The sequence below is a fragment of the Chiloscyllium plagiosum genome, chromosome 22, assembly GCF_004010195.1.
Source record: "Chiloscyllium plagiosum isolate BGI_BamShark_2017 chromosome 22, ASM401019v2, whole genome shotgun sequence".
NCBI lineage: Eukaryota > Metazoa > Chordata > Chondrichthyes > Orectolobiformes > Hemiscylliidae > Chiloscyllium > Chiloscyllium plagiosum.
The window spans coordinates 33,943,199-33,957,534 of NC_057731.1; the positions used below are offsets into that span (position 1 = coordinate 33,943,199).

A 14,336-nucleotide genomic window follows, 5' to 3' on the forward strand; every position below is an offset into this window, starting at 1 on the left:
CCAAAGTTAAAAATCACACAGCACTAGATTATAGTCCAACAGGTTTATTTGGAAGCATTAGCTTTCGGAGCGCTGCTCCTTCATCAGGTAGCTGTGGAACAGGACCATCAGACACAGAATTTATAGCAAAAGAGCACAGTATCATGCAACTGAAACGGTATATTGAACAAACCTAGATTGCTGTTAAGTCTTTCAAGTTTTTGAATGGATTGCAAGTTTCGGTTCATTTATATGTAATTCCCAGAACTTCTTTTAAGTCACATTCTCAAGATAAGTTAAAGTTTTATAAACAAAAGAGGCCATCTCAGCTCAGCCAATGCATTAAAGGTATGAGGTTAGAGTCTGTCTGTATCCCAATCTTGAGTCAGACTGGTTCTATTTCCGAAGCAGGAATTTATAAAACGTTACATGGATTGACTGATTGTGTGGTTTTTGAGCAAAATAGAATGTATCTGCAAATAGAATTCGACAAATGCAAATTTATCCCATAGACTTATATGTGTATGTGCGTGCATGAGTGAGAGAGAGAATGTGAGTGTGTGCATGTGAGTGTGTACGTGAGAGAGTGGGTGTTTGCGTGTGTGCATGTTTGGTAGAGTGTGTGTGAATGTGATGGAGTATAAACCTGTGAGAGAGTGTGTAGGTGAGTATGAGTGTGGGGGCTGTATGTGTGCGTGTGTATGAGAGAGGGTCTGCGTGATTGTGTGAATATGTAAGAGTGTGTATATGTGTGTATGTATAGCAGCCAATCCATGTAACATTCCAAATAAACCTATTGGACTATAGCCTGGTGTTGTGTAATTTTTAAGTTTGTCCAACCCAGTTCAACACCGGCATCTCCACATCAAAGATAAGCCTAGCAACTATAGACCAGTCTGTTTACCTTCAAAGGTGGGTTAACTTCCAGAATCTGTGGGTCAGGATAGAATTAATATTCACCTTTGAGAAAGGTGGGTTAATTTAGAAGAGTCAGCATGTATTTCTTAAGGGAAAATTATGCCTAATTAACTTGCTGCAGTTTCTTGAAGAAATAACAAAGACTATTGATGTATCTTCCAAGAGGCATTGAATACAATGCCACACAATAGACATGAGGAAAGTTATAGACCATGGAATAGGAAGGACAGTAGCAACATGGATGCAAAAATTAGCTGAGGAATAGGAAACAGAGAAATTGTGAATAGCGAATCCCAAGAAAAGAAATTCATGGAATATTTACAGGACTTTTTTTGGAGCAGCTTGAGGTAGAGCCCACTATGGAACAGGAAATTCTGGATTTGGCAAGATGTCATGAGGCAGACCTGATTCAGGAGCTTAAGATGAAGAAACCCGAGGGGACTGTGATTGTATATAATAGAATTCACCCTGCAGTTTGAGAGGGAGAAGCTGAAACATATGTAACGGTATTACAATTGAGTAACCGTGAATAAAGAACAGGAAGAGTTCTGAAGAAGGCTCACTGGGCCTGAAGCATTAACTCTGATTTCTCTTCACAGATGCTGCCAGACTGAGATTTAGCAGGAATTTCTGTTTTTGTTTCTGATTTCTAGCATCTGCAGTTCTTTTGTTTTTTTGTGGGGATAAGTAAGTCTTTTTCAGGATGGTGCTGGTGATTAGTGGAGTTCTGCAAGGGTCGTGTTGGGACAACAACTAATCACATTATATATAAATGATCTGGACAAAGGAACTGAAGGCATTGATGCTAATTTTGCAGATGACACAAAGATAAGTGGAGGAGCAGGGAATGTTGAGGAAATGGGGCGGTTGCAGAAGCACTTGTCAGAAGAGTGGGCAAAGATGTGGCAGATGAAATATAATGTGGCAAAGTGTGAGGCTATGCACTTTGGTAGGAAGTTTAGGGTGTAGGCTATTTTCTAAATAGGGAAAGACTTCAGAAATCTGAAGCACAAAGGGATTTGGGTGTCCTACTTCAGGATTCATTTAAGGTTAGTTGGCATATGCAATGTTAGCATTCATTTCAAGAGGGCTAGAATACAAGAGCAGAATTGTCCTGCTGAGACTATAAGGCTCTGGTGAGACTGCATTTAGAAAATTGTGAACAGTTTTAGGCCTTCTATCTAAGGAAAGATGTCTCAGAGGAGGTCCAGAGGATGTTTATGAGAATGATTGCAGAGATGAAGGGCTTGTCCTATGAGGAGTGGTTGAGGACTGTAGGTCTGTACTTGATGGACATTGTAAGGACGAGGAGGGATCTCATTGAAATGTACAGAATACTGAGACGCATGGATAGAGTGGATAGGGAGAAGATGTTTCCACTAGTAGGAGAGACTAGAATTTGAGGGCACAGCCTTAAAGCAAAGGGACAATCGTTAGAACTGAGATGAGGAGGTATTTCTTCAGTCAGAGGGTGGTTAACCTGTGGAGAAGGCTATGAAGGTTAGGCCACTGAGTGTATTTAATACAAAGATAGATAGGTCCTTAATTGGTGAGGGGATCAAAAGTTACGGGGAGAAGGCAGGAGGATGAGGTTGAGAAACATATCAGCCATAATCGAATGGTGGAGCAGACTTGATGGGCCATGTGGCCAAATGCCATTCTTATATCAGGTAACTTCCTGCAGCAATAGCTGCAGCAATTGTACCACAATTTGATCTGAATTTGTCAAACCGGGTGGTAAAAGTGAATGCACAGTGTGTCCCAGAAAGAGCTTTGTGACAGTGTAGAAGGTTTGTGTGCAATGTTATCATTAGAATAACATGTTTAAGTACTAGAGGTAAGAATAATATTTTATGAGGAGAATCAGAGCTTTTCAGATGTCAAAGTTTGAGAAAATCAGTACCTAGGCAACAGGTTGGACAGAAGCTGATCTGTCTTCCTCTTCTCCACCATGAGTTGGTTTGTCCTTTCTTCAACCACTTCTTCCAGATGATTCGCATATTTTTCCAGTTTATCCACCATACTGTCCAGAATGCTCACCTCACTATATAGAAAAAATGAATAAACAACTAGATAAACAGCATTCATGAAATGCACCCATCTTCTTTGTACATTCTTGCTCCTTACAGGAACTGGTATCTGAGTGGCACTGAATACAGCTGTGGTGGCCATTCAATCATACCTGAGCAAATGCTTGAAAGGTTTTTAGCAATCTGAGGACCAGCAAAAGAGATGTGCGTTAGAGACCTCTTAGTTTCCTGGTAGCTCACGAATGGAACACACAGACTGTGGAAAATAAAATCAGCAAAGTGCTGGCGCTGCTGGAAAGCATGAAGTTCTGGAAGCCCCCAGAATGTTAGGCTGAATTCCTGGTGAGAGTCTATGCAGAAGGAGCTGGCAGTAGCCGTTAGTGTGGTTCGGGCCTTCAGTAACCATAGATCACCAGATGGACAGGAGAGTGAATTTGGCATTCTTAATATTATTTCTTAAATTTATGAGGTTTCTTTTTGTGTTATGATTAAGGTTTTTACTAGTCGTGCTCCTTGGAGGTCTACTGATGTCAGAGTTATCACTGAGAACCCGAAGGGAAATTTATTATTCCTGTGCCACAGTATTTTAATCAGGACAGGCCGGTTTTGGGTGGTTTCTGAAAATCTGCATTGTTCTTTGGTTCACATCAAGTTCATATGATAGGGTCATCATGCCTCAGGTGAGGGGAGATGTTAAGAAGGAGAGTCCTAAATGTTAACCTCCGCTGGTGTGGGAATTGAACACACACTGTTGGCATCACTCTACATTTCAAGCCAGCCATCCAGCCAACTCATACTGCACAAGCCAGTGTCTCCTTATAAGCTTATTTATAAAAAGCATTCAGAGAGAGAATGTCAATGTCCTATCTTTACAAATCAAAATGCTTCAAATCTTATTATCTATTTCATTAACTTTAAACCACTATGCCATGTACACAGTTATCACATACAACTTAACAGCATCTTCAACAATGTATCATTAACCAGGATGTGGAGGTGCTGGTGTTGAACTGGGTGGACAAAGTTAAAAATCACCCAACACCAGGTTGCCTGACTAGTTACCTGACGAAGGAAAAGTGCTCTGAAAGCTTGTACTTTCCAATAATCCCATTGGACTATAACCTGGTGTTGTGTGGTTTTTAACTTTATCATTAATCAGGCACATAACAGAAACAAATCCTAAGACAAAATTGCCCAGCTGTGATGGATAGCATTATCTGTACCAGTGTTATTGTGAGCTCTTACTTAATTGTCATGAGTTTTTTTTAGATTAGATTAGATTAGATTACCTACAGTGTGGAAACAGGCCCTTCGGCCCAACAAGTCCACACCGACCCTCTGAAGAGTAACCCACCCAGTCCCATTTACCTCTGATTAATGCACCTAACACTACGGGCAATTTAGCATGGCCAATTCACCTGATCTGTAATCTTCAGACTGTGGGTGGAAACCGGAGCACCTGGAGGAAACCCACACAGACACGGGGAGAATGTGCGAACTCCATACAGACAGTTGCCCGAGGCTGGAATTGAACCTGGGACGCTGGTGCTGTGAGGCAGCAGTGCTAACCACTGAGCCACCGTGCCGCACGTTGTTAAGACCCAAGAAAAATGAAAACCTTATCGGTGAGCAGTGGCTTGTAAAACTCACCCTTCTGGACTAGCGTTTCGCAGAGCGTGTTTGATTGACTGAAAGTGTGGCCTTCTGTGTGGACTTTCATCCCAGCAAGCAGTCAGCAGTGTGACAATCGGTTCATTGCATTTTTCCGCAGACAGTGTAGGTCTCAACAAGATCACTGGGTTTATGACTGCATTAATAATTTCTAAATACAATGAAATGTATAAAGAAAATGAATGGTGTGGGGGTTATAATTTAAATCCAAAATATATTTCATTGACAAATTCCTCAAGTTATTCTGAACCAGAACCAATCTCAAACCAAATCAGAGGATTCAACATTTACTATCTTGTTAACTTGGAAGGAATACAAGAACAAGGCCAATGGGGCCTGTTCTATTAATAATGATCTGTGCCTTAAATCCATTAACCTGCATCAGTCCCAAATTCCTGAATACCCTTGCCTGACAAAATTGCATCAATCTCAGTTTTGAAATTTTCAATTGATCTAGCCTCAATGCCATTGGGGAGACAGAGTTCCGCATTTCTCTAGTCTTTGTGTGAAAATATTTCTCTCTTTAGTCGATCTTATTACTAAATAAAGCCCAATATTGGACACTTTACATTCATATCTGCTAAAACCTTTCTCACCCGCACAAGAAAGATAAATGACAAGTTTGACTCACGCTATTTGTGTATGACCATGTTGCTGGTAGGGAATAGTTTGGGTCATGATTCTGCATGCAGCTCTACTGATGTCAGAGTTATTCCGAGAGCCCTAAGGGAAATTTATTATTCCTGTGCCACAATATTTTAATCATGACAGGCAGGTTTTGGATGATTTCTGAAAATCTGCATTGTTCTTTGGTTCAAAAATGTTGGGGGAAGCATCAAATAATTTGACAATCTCAAATGTCAAAATTTGCTGTTGTCCTATGTTAGATGTATTACTTGCCCCAATTTTAATTTCAAGTTCATTCGAGTTAACATTTTCTCTTTCTCCCTCTTGTACATCCCTCTAATCTTCAGCAAGTGATCGTGCCTCAGAATATGGGGAGACCAACCTTTTTTTGCCATTTTAATAACATTTACTAACAATCTCTCCTCCCCACCATCCTGAGAACTTCCTCCTTGCTCTTTTTCCCTCTCCAGCAGACCCGCTCCCATTCTTCTCAAGAATAACACTTCACAACTTTCTTGTATTTGGAATTGTGAGCTGTTCTCCTCTAGAAGGCATTCTGAAGATGGAAATCAGGAGAGCAAAAAGAGGATATGAATTAGCCTTGGCAGATAAGGTTAAGGATAATCCAAAGAGATTCTACAAGTATATTAAGAGCAACTAGAGTGAAAATAGGGCCCCTTAAAGATCAACAAGGTTGTCAATATATGGAACCATAGCAGATTGGAAAGATACTAAATGAATATTTTGTTTCAGTTTTTACAGTAGCAAAAGAAATGGAGTCTAGGGGATTCAGGGAAATAAATATTGATGTCTTGCAAAGAGTCCATATTATAGAAGAGAGGTGCTGGAGGTTTAAAACCACATAGAATTTATATCAGAAAGTGTTAATCATAATCTTTCTTAACGCTTAATCTTTTGTCCAAGTCCTGAAGCTATTTTCAGTTTTTGTTCATTTCTTTTTACACCGTTAACCACACAAACAGCAACACAAAGATGTTTTCCCAAACTTCTATCACAGCTATCCTATGAATCTCCACTCGGGGGAGCCAAAAAGCAATGGAAGCTTCATTGATTGTCTCCTTTCGGTCAGTGTCTCATGATGATTCATTCAATTTCCCCAAGGTCAGCAACATGTGACCAGAAAGACACAGGCTGACCAGCTGGACTGCTGCTCTATGTTGGCAGCAATTCTGGCTGTTTTTCTGGGGAGATATTTAAGAAGGTTTTCTTGTATTATTCTGGAGCTTTTGTATTATCTTTCTTTGCCACTGAACAGTACAGAATAGCTAAGACATGATTTCATCCACTGAGCATTAGTTACAGTTTCCTACCCTACGCCCCCTCACCTGCCTTCACGCCTCTCCGGTAGTCATCTGGGGCAACCTGGCATTGTGAATTCTGTAAATTTTCTGTGACATAACAGCATAAGAAAAGATGCTATGAGAGAAAACCCATTTATCCACACAATATATACGAATGCTCTATCATGGGCTCTACCCAATCCATTTAATAATATTTACCCACCACCCTCACCAGAAAGGCTACCTTAACCAAAGCTTTACAGTATACTCCTCACCCTATATCCTATAATGTACAGCCTTGATCGTATCCCTAACACAGTTATGTTTTTGAAGGATGACAATTCATTTTAGGTGAGATTCTCCTCAAAATCTAGAATCCTGCAATTCTTCTTACAGCTCCTTTGTGACCCTTATCTCACACATTGTGTGAAGAGAGAGTATTCCAGCTCTGACCTCATTGATATTAATGCTGACTTAGAACAACTTGTTTTCCTTTGAGATGGCATTTCATATATGATTAACTATCTTATTCACAATTACCCATTCACTCTTTACTGCGACAAGAAATATCTTTAACAATGCAGTAAGCAGTGGGGAACTGGGAATAAATTTCATGGATTCCAGCAGTTACTGTGCCCTAGCCCAAACAGATTAGGTGCTGTGCCCATTTTGTTTCAACACTGTGAGTGCTGTTCTGACTCTAAGATGGGATCTAAAGCTGCACACACACTTCTGCAAGGAGCCATACTTGGCAGGATAGCAGCATATGCTCAAGAAGTGTGCAGTGGGAGAATGCAGTGTTAGGTAAGGGGTAAATGTAGGGGTATGGGTGGGTTTCGCTTCGGCGGGTCTGTGTGGACTTGTTGGGCCGAAGGGCCTGTTTCCACACTGTAATCTAATCTAATCTAATCTAATCTAATCTAATCTAATCTAAAAGTGTGCAGTCGGAGAATGCAGAGTTGACAGATTGTGTCGTCCATGACATCAGTGCTGCTAATTTGTAATTCAGTGCCCAAAGTAATGCAACTGTTTGAGGTGAGGCCCAGCATGGACTCCCAGCCTCGAGGTGAGACCCAGCATGGACTCTCAGCCTCGTGGTGAGGGACAGTGTGTACTCCCAGCCTTGAGGTGAGGGACAGTGTGTACCCCTGGCTTTGAGGTGAGGGAAAGTGTGTACCCCCGGCCTCGTGGTGAGGGACAGTGTGTACTCCCAGCCTCGAGGTGAGGGACAGTGTGTACCCCCAGCCTCAAGGTGAGGGACAGTGTGTACCCCCGGCCTCGTGGTGAGGGATAGTGTGTACTCCCAGCCTCGAGGTGAGGGACAGTGTGTACCCCTGGCCTCAAGGTGAGGGACAGTGTGTACCCCCGGCCTCGTGGTGAGGGATAGTGTGTACTTCCAGCCTCGAGGTGAGGGACAGTGTGTACTCCCAGCCTTGAGGTGAGGGACAGTGTGCACTCCTGGCCTCAAGGTGAGGGACAGTGTGTACCCCCGGCCTTGAGGTGAGGGACAGTGTGTACCCCCCGGCCTCATGGTGAGGGACAGTGTATACTCCCAGCCTCAAGGTGAGGGACAGTGTGTACCCCCACCCATGTACTCCATCCGCTTTTATTTTTGTTTCTCTTTGTCTGGTCTATAATGCTGAACTTATAACTTCATCTCTTCATTTTGTTAATTTATGTCGAAGATTTTGTAACTAGACACTTTTTTTAACCTTAGATGGCATCAGAAATGGTGACTTTGTACAGTTTTCACTGTACTGCTGTATCCCTGCACTTGAGTACATGTTCAGCCATTGGTGGGTATCACAAAGGATGCTTTGCTATTCTACTGTAGTTGCAACTGGTAAAAGGGTTGATAACATTTGCAGGAGTCTTGGTTGTCAGCAAACATTATCCTTTATTCAAACATGGTAAATACTAACTACGTGTAGGCCAAAACTTTGCCTCTACGACATTGTTGTGTCTCCAATTGATCATGTCATTTCACATCACTTACCCTGTTGAATAAAACAATTTGCATATTCACATTAACATTTTACATTACATCTTCCACCCCCATCTCTTGACTCCATTCATTGCATTACCTCTCATTATTGATATCTCATTATCCTACATTTCCCACCCCAGTCTCCGCCTTCATCTCAACAATAACTTTCTGTGGTTTGCCTAAATCTTGCTCTAAGCACGGTTCAGTGTCAGACAGTATCAAAACCACAGTTCCAGTGTTCAAGTGTAAACATGCATTATGTCTGTGTTCTAAAATTTCCAAATGCCAACGACTTCCAGTTGATCTTTTTTATCTCAAACACAAATTTGAATCTTTCTTGGACTTTGCTAAACTTTGTGGGATTTTCAAGCAATTTCTTATTTTGATTCAGAGTTCCAGCATCCACAGTTATAGTTCTTTGCTCTTTTTGTGAGTTTTTCCATTAGCTTGTGATTTATAAGCTTGTTGAGGCAATACTCTGCTTTAAAAATAACCCTTCTCTTTCTAGACGTAGCCCTCTGTAAATTAGATGGGATAACTTTTGTGCCATTTCTTCCTCTTCTTGCCCCCCGATGACACCAATCAAATTCGTTAAATACTTTGTCATATGCAACCATTTTCCTCATCAATCCCTTGTCTGACTAGCATGTCATCTGCACTACCTTATGTAGCACACAAGAGTTAGACTTGTTCTTCATTGCACTTTGTATCTTGTCCTGAAATTCTGCAATACTTTGCTAATCTGTGACTCCAGTTCAGTCATTGTTTGGCATGGATTTCTCTGCCCAAGGTTTCTCTGCTCGGTTTCTGCACACCATTGGTTGTTGTTTCATTGCTGGATAGTCTTCTGTTCACCTGCTGCCACCATCTGCTATTCTAGACTGGGTCCAGGAAAGGGGATTGATAAAGATCACAAAAATCTTGGTTGTCAGCAAACATGACCTTTTACCCAATCATGCTAATTTCTAGCTACGTACAAGGCAAGACCTAATCTCTACCACGATGCTGCAATAGTGAACCATCTCCTAATAGTATTATGATTTTACATCACTTCCGCTGATGATGTAGACTATCTCACCCTTTGCACTACAAATGTAAGCTTTTTCCTGGCAGCCTCACTGAATAATGCCTCATTCAATGTCGGTCCTTAACACCCTCTGCATTTAAAACACAAGGAAATGCGGCTGGGGGAGTGGGAATTAGCGAGTGACCCTTGAATATCATGGTTTGTGAATCTTCCAAACAAACATGGATAGCACACATCTGATAAAAGCAATGCTGCCTCATGAATTGTGATCGAGCAGACCATCAGAGTGCTTAAACAATAGTTCCACTTTTTAGAGCATTTTGGAAGACCTCTGCAGGGCTTAGAGAATAGATGTTAAGGTTTATGGAAACCTGCAAAACCTCTTTGTTGCTACTAGCCGCACAATGGTAAGCTGAGGAAGAGCATCCAAACGAAACAAGAGGAAGAGCAGGAGGAAGGAAGAGAAACCATAACAATTAATACAATTGCTGTTTTACCTTCTTGTGTCATCTGAAAATCATGGAATGGTCCACTATCCCCATGATACAGCAACTCTCTCATAATAATGGCAAAACTATACACATCTCCTTTCTGGGTCCCATTCAATGGGTATTCACTGAGTCGTAACAGTTCAGGAGCAGTCCAGTACAGTTCTGCAAGAAAATAAATTTGATAAATTTGGGAAATAGATGGCATTTTCCTCAAGGCAAGCTTTTTCTGAACCACTGCTAAATGCTGATTGAATGTACCTTCACAGTTCATATCTTGTGTGGTGATCACTTTCCTTTTCCTTCCATATCGAAGTTCCCACAGGCCAAATCCTGATATCTTCACTTGCATCCGACTGTCTACCAGACAGGTTTTAGGTTTTAAATTGCCGTGAGACTTTAGTTGGCTATTATGCAAAAATATCATTCCCTATATTAAAAGAAAATATTCTTATCTCTACCTTTTCTGCTACCTTTGCTTAGAGATGTTTACTGCAATAGATTAATTTAGTTATGACCAGTGACACTGAATCTGAAAACATCTAAGACAAAAACCATTGTGGTCGGTGTCATTAATAAAATACAGGTTCAAAACCTTAGACCTTTACAGTATAGAAGCGAGCTGTTGTGGCACAATGATTACCTCCCTATTTCCAAACCTGAAAGCCTAGGTTCAAGACCCACCTGCTCCGCTGGTGTGTCTTAACACATCTGAACAGGTTGATTAAATGTATCTATAGTACAGAGGTAGACCATTGTCCCTGAACTTGTATGAGAACAAGCAGATGTGTTTAGATCTGAATTCTTACTTTTTATTTGCAACCCTTTTTAGGTTTCTCTTCCTCAAGTCCTAAGAATCATTGAGTTCTGCTTCAGCTCTCTGATAACAGTTTCAGATGTTGAGTGAAAATGACATCCTTCACATCTGTACAGTTGATCTTTTGCTAATGATTTTGAATCTATGACCTCTGGTCATTAATCTGTTCATCAAAGGGATCAGTTTTACTCTTTATTAGAACCTCTTGTCAACTTGATAACGTCTATTCAATCATCTTTTAACAATCAGTGTTACAGACAAAAATGTCCTAACTTTTTAAACTTCTTATCATATCTGAATTTCCTCATCTCTGGTGACACTCTGGTAAACTTTCTCTGTACGCTTTGTGAGACTATAAGAAAGAGATGGAGGAGAAGATCATTTGTCCCTTTCTCCACCACTCATAAGATCATGACTGATCCAGCTGTGCCCTTAACTCTATTTTCCAGCCTATCTATAACAACCCTTGACTCTCTGGTCAACAGAAAGACTCGTCTAACTTGGATTTGATTATATTCAATGACCAGCCTCCAATGTTCTTTGTGAAAGAGAATTCAAAAGTCTAATAATCCTCTGACATAGGAAATTCATCTTCAACACTACTTTCGGTCGGGAAACCCCTTATCTTTAAACTGTGCTCTATTTCTAGATACCTACACAAGAGGAAATATCCTCACAGAATCCACCTTACTCAGAATCTTATGATTCAATAAGATCATCTCTCATACCTCTTAACTCCAATGAATTTCAAGTGTTTACTTCCTCCCTGACACAACACAGAGAACTGTTCATGATACACCATCTGAGTGGCCTAATCAGTGATTTTCTCTTAGTTTTTCTTGGGATGTAGGTTTCTCTGGTCAAATCTGTATTTGTTACTTGTTGTAAGATCAAAAGCGGCCATTTATACCACCATCAGACATACTTCCCTCTCCTGTCTCATGTTGGCATTCCAAAGGGACCATTCCCTCTGGGACACACTGGTCCTCTCCTCCTCCACTCTCTATGCCCCATGGCACCTTCATGCATTCACCAAGACTCCTCTACATTGGGGAAGATGAAATGCAGACTGGAAGATCACTATGTAGAATATCTCCATCCTGTCTGTAAAAATGATCCTGGGCTTCCAGTTACCTGTCACTTCAACATGCTCCTAGTCAATATTTCTGTCTCGGGCCTATTGCAGTGCTCTAGCAAGTCTGAGTGCAAGCTGGAAGAACAGTATCTCATTTTCTGCTGAGGGACCCTGCGATCTTCAGGACTCAATATTTATTGCTTATTATTTATTGGAGTTTTTCAAGGAAATCTCAACCGGAACAGATGGAGGGGAACCAATAGATGTGTTGTATTTGCACTTTGAGAAGGCATTCATCATGGTACCTCACAAAATGTTCCATTATTATATAAGAGTTCACAGTGTTGGAGGATAGGAACTGAACAGGAATCAATGAATGGCAATAAGGGGTTATTTTTCAGGTTGGTGACCCATGACTAGTGGGGATCCACAGGGATCAGTGCTGGGACCACAACTGTTTACAATGTGTATTAATGACTTGGAGGAAGGAAATGAATGTATTGTAGCCAAATTTGCAAATGACACAAAAATAGGTGGGAGAGGGATACAAACTATTTACAGAGAGATATTGATAGGTTAAATAAATGGGTAATCGGTTGACAAATGGAGTGTAATGCAGAAAAATTTGAAGTTGTTCTTTTGTAAGGAAAAATAAAAGAATGGAATATCATTTAAATGAAGAAAATCTATAGGAAGCTTCACAAAGGAACTTGGGGGTATTTGTACACAAAATGCCGAATGTTAGCATACAGGGACAACAGATAATCAGGAAGGCTGAAAGAATATTGGCCCTTGTTTCAACTAGGTTGGAATATAAGAGTCAGGACGTCTTACTGCAACTGTGCAAGGTGCTGGTGAGACCACATCTGGAGTACTCAGAACAGGTTTGATCCCCTTAAAGAAAAATACTATTTCATTGGATGCAGTTCACTTTCATAGAATGTTCACTGATGTGGAAGGATTATCTTATGAGCAAAGACTAAACTGGTTGGCACACTACTTCCTGAGTTGAGAACAATCAAAGGTGATCTCATTGAAACATATTGGATTCTTAGGGGGCTTGAGAGGGTAAATGCTTCCCCTCATGGGAAAGTCTAGTACCAGAGGGTATAGTATTAGAATAAAGGGGCACCAATTGAAGACGGAGATGAAAAAGAATTTATTGTTTCAGAGGGTTGTGAGTCTTTGGAATGCCTTGCCAAGGAGAGCTGTGGGGGCAGAGTCCTTGTGTATATTTAAGGCTGAGATGGATAGATTCTTGATCAATAAGGGAATTAAAGGTTATGTGGAAAGTGGATGTGAGGAGTATCAGATCAGCCATGATCCTACTGAATAACATAGCAGGCTGGAGGTATGGAATAGCCTATTCCTATTTCTTATGATGTTATGGTCTTATTAATATCAAGTTCAACAATTTTAGAGTCTGAACACCTCCTTCCATGAATTTTTACCCACCTCCACACCCTGGGTCCTGTCATGACATGGATTGTTTTCAGCACAGGCAGCCCATTTTCAGCCCCTCATTGTTCCCATTATCACTGATCTAGCTTCTCTTCTTTCCAGGCTTACTGTCATCAAACCCTTTGGCTGCTTCTTCCTCTCTCTCTCTGTCTCTGTCTCTCTCTCTCCTCTCTCTCTCTGTCTCTCTCTCTCTTCTGTCTCTCTCTGCCTCTCTCTCTGTCTCTCTCTCTGTCTCTCTCTCTATCTCTGTCTCTGTGCTCAATCTTCACCTGTTTGCTCACTTCTGCCCTCCCCATCATACACCTCCATCCCCTTCCCATCATACACCTCCATCCCCTCCCAACATACACCTCCATCCCCTCCCCATCATACACCTCCATCCCCTCCCAACATACACCTCCATCACCTGTGAACAACATAAAAACTACACTTTCCTTGATGCTATTGGTTCTAAAGAAAGGCCAGTGGCCTTAAAATGTTAACTCTTTCTCTCTCCACAGATGCTGCTGGGTTTCTCCAGCAATTTCAGTTTTTGTTGCCCTTGAGAGATTGGTGATGATTGGTTAAGTTCCAGCATGATCTCTTTGCTTTCAGATTTTTTTCTTTACTCCAAAATGAATAATTCAGGAATTGTGCAGAGATTGAATTAGAGTCATAGAGTCATTGAGAAGTACAGCATGGAAACAGACCCTTCGGTCCAACCCATCCATGCCGACCAGATATCCCAACCCAATCCAGTCCCACCTGCCAGCACCCGGCACATATCTCTCCAAATCCTTCCTATCCATATACCCATCCAAATGCCTTTTAAATGTTGCAATTGTACCAGTCTCCATCACTTCCTCTGGCAGCTCATTCCATACATGCACCACCCTCTGTGTGAAAAAGTTGCCCCTTAGGTCTCTTTTATATCTTTCCCCTCTCACCCTAAACCTATGCCCTCTAGTTCTGGACT

The 14,336-nt window shown here is 41.2% G+C and overlaps 1 protein-coding gene across 1 annotated transcript in view; it reads right to left on the reverse strand.

The window, feature by feature from the left end:
- gucy2g (guanylate cyclase 2g) overlaps positions 1-14,336 on the reverse strand; it is a 59,160-nt gene that overhangs the window by 13,798 nt on the left and 31,026 nt on the right. Inside the window, exons 14-17 of the mRNA XM_043713162.1 lie at positions 10,290-10,458; positions 10,038-10,193; positions 4,578-4,749; positions 2,801-2,941 (exon numbers count right to left, since the gene is read on the reverse strand). Coding sequence (XP_043569097.1) covers positions 2,801-2,941; positions 4,578-4,749; positions 10,038-10,193; positions 10,290-10,458 — 638 coding nt within the window. The remainder of the gene's footprint in view (positions 1-2,800; positions 2,942-4,577; positions 4,750-10,037; positions 10,194-10,289; positions 10,459-14,336) is intronic.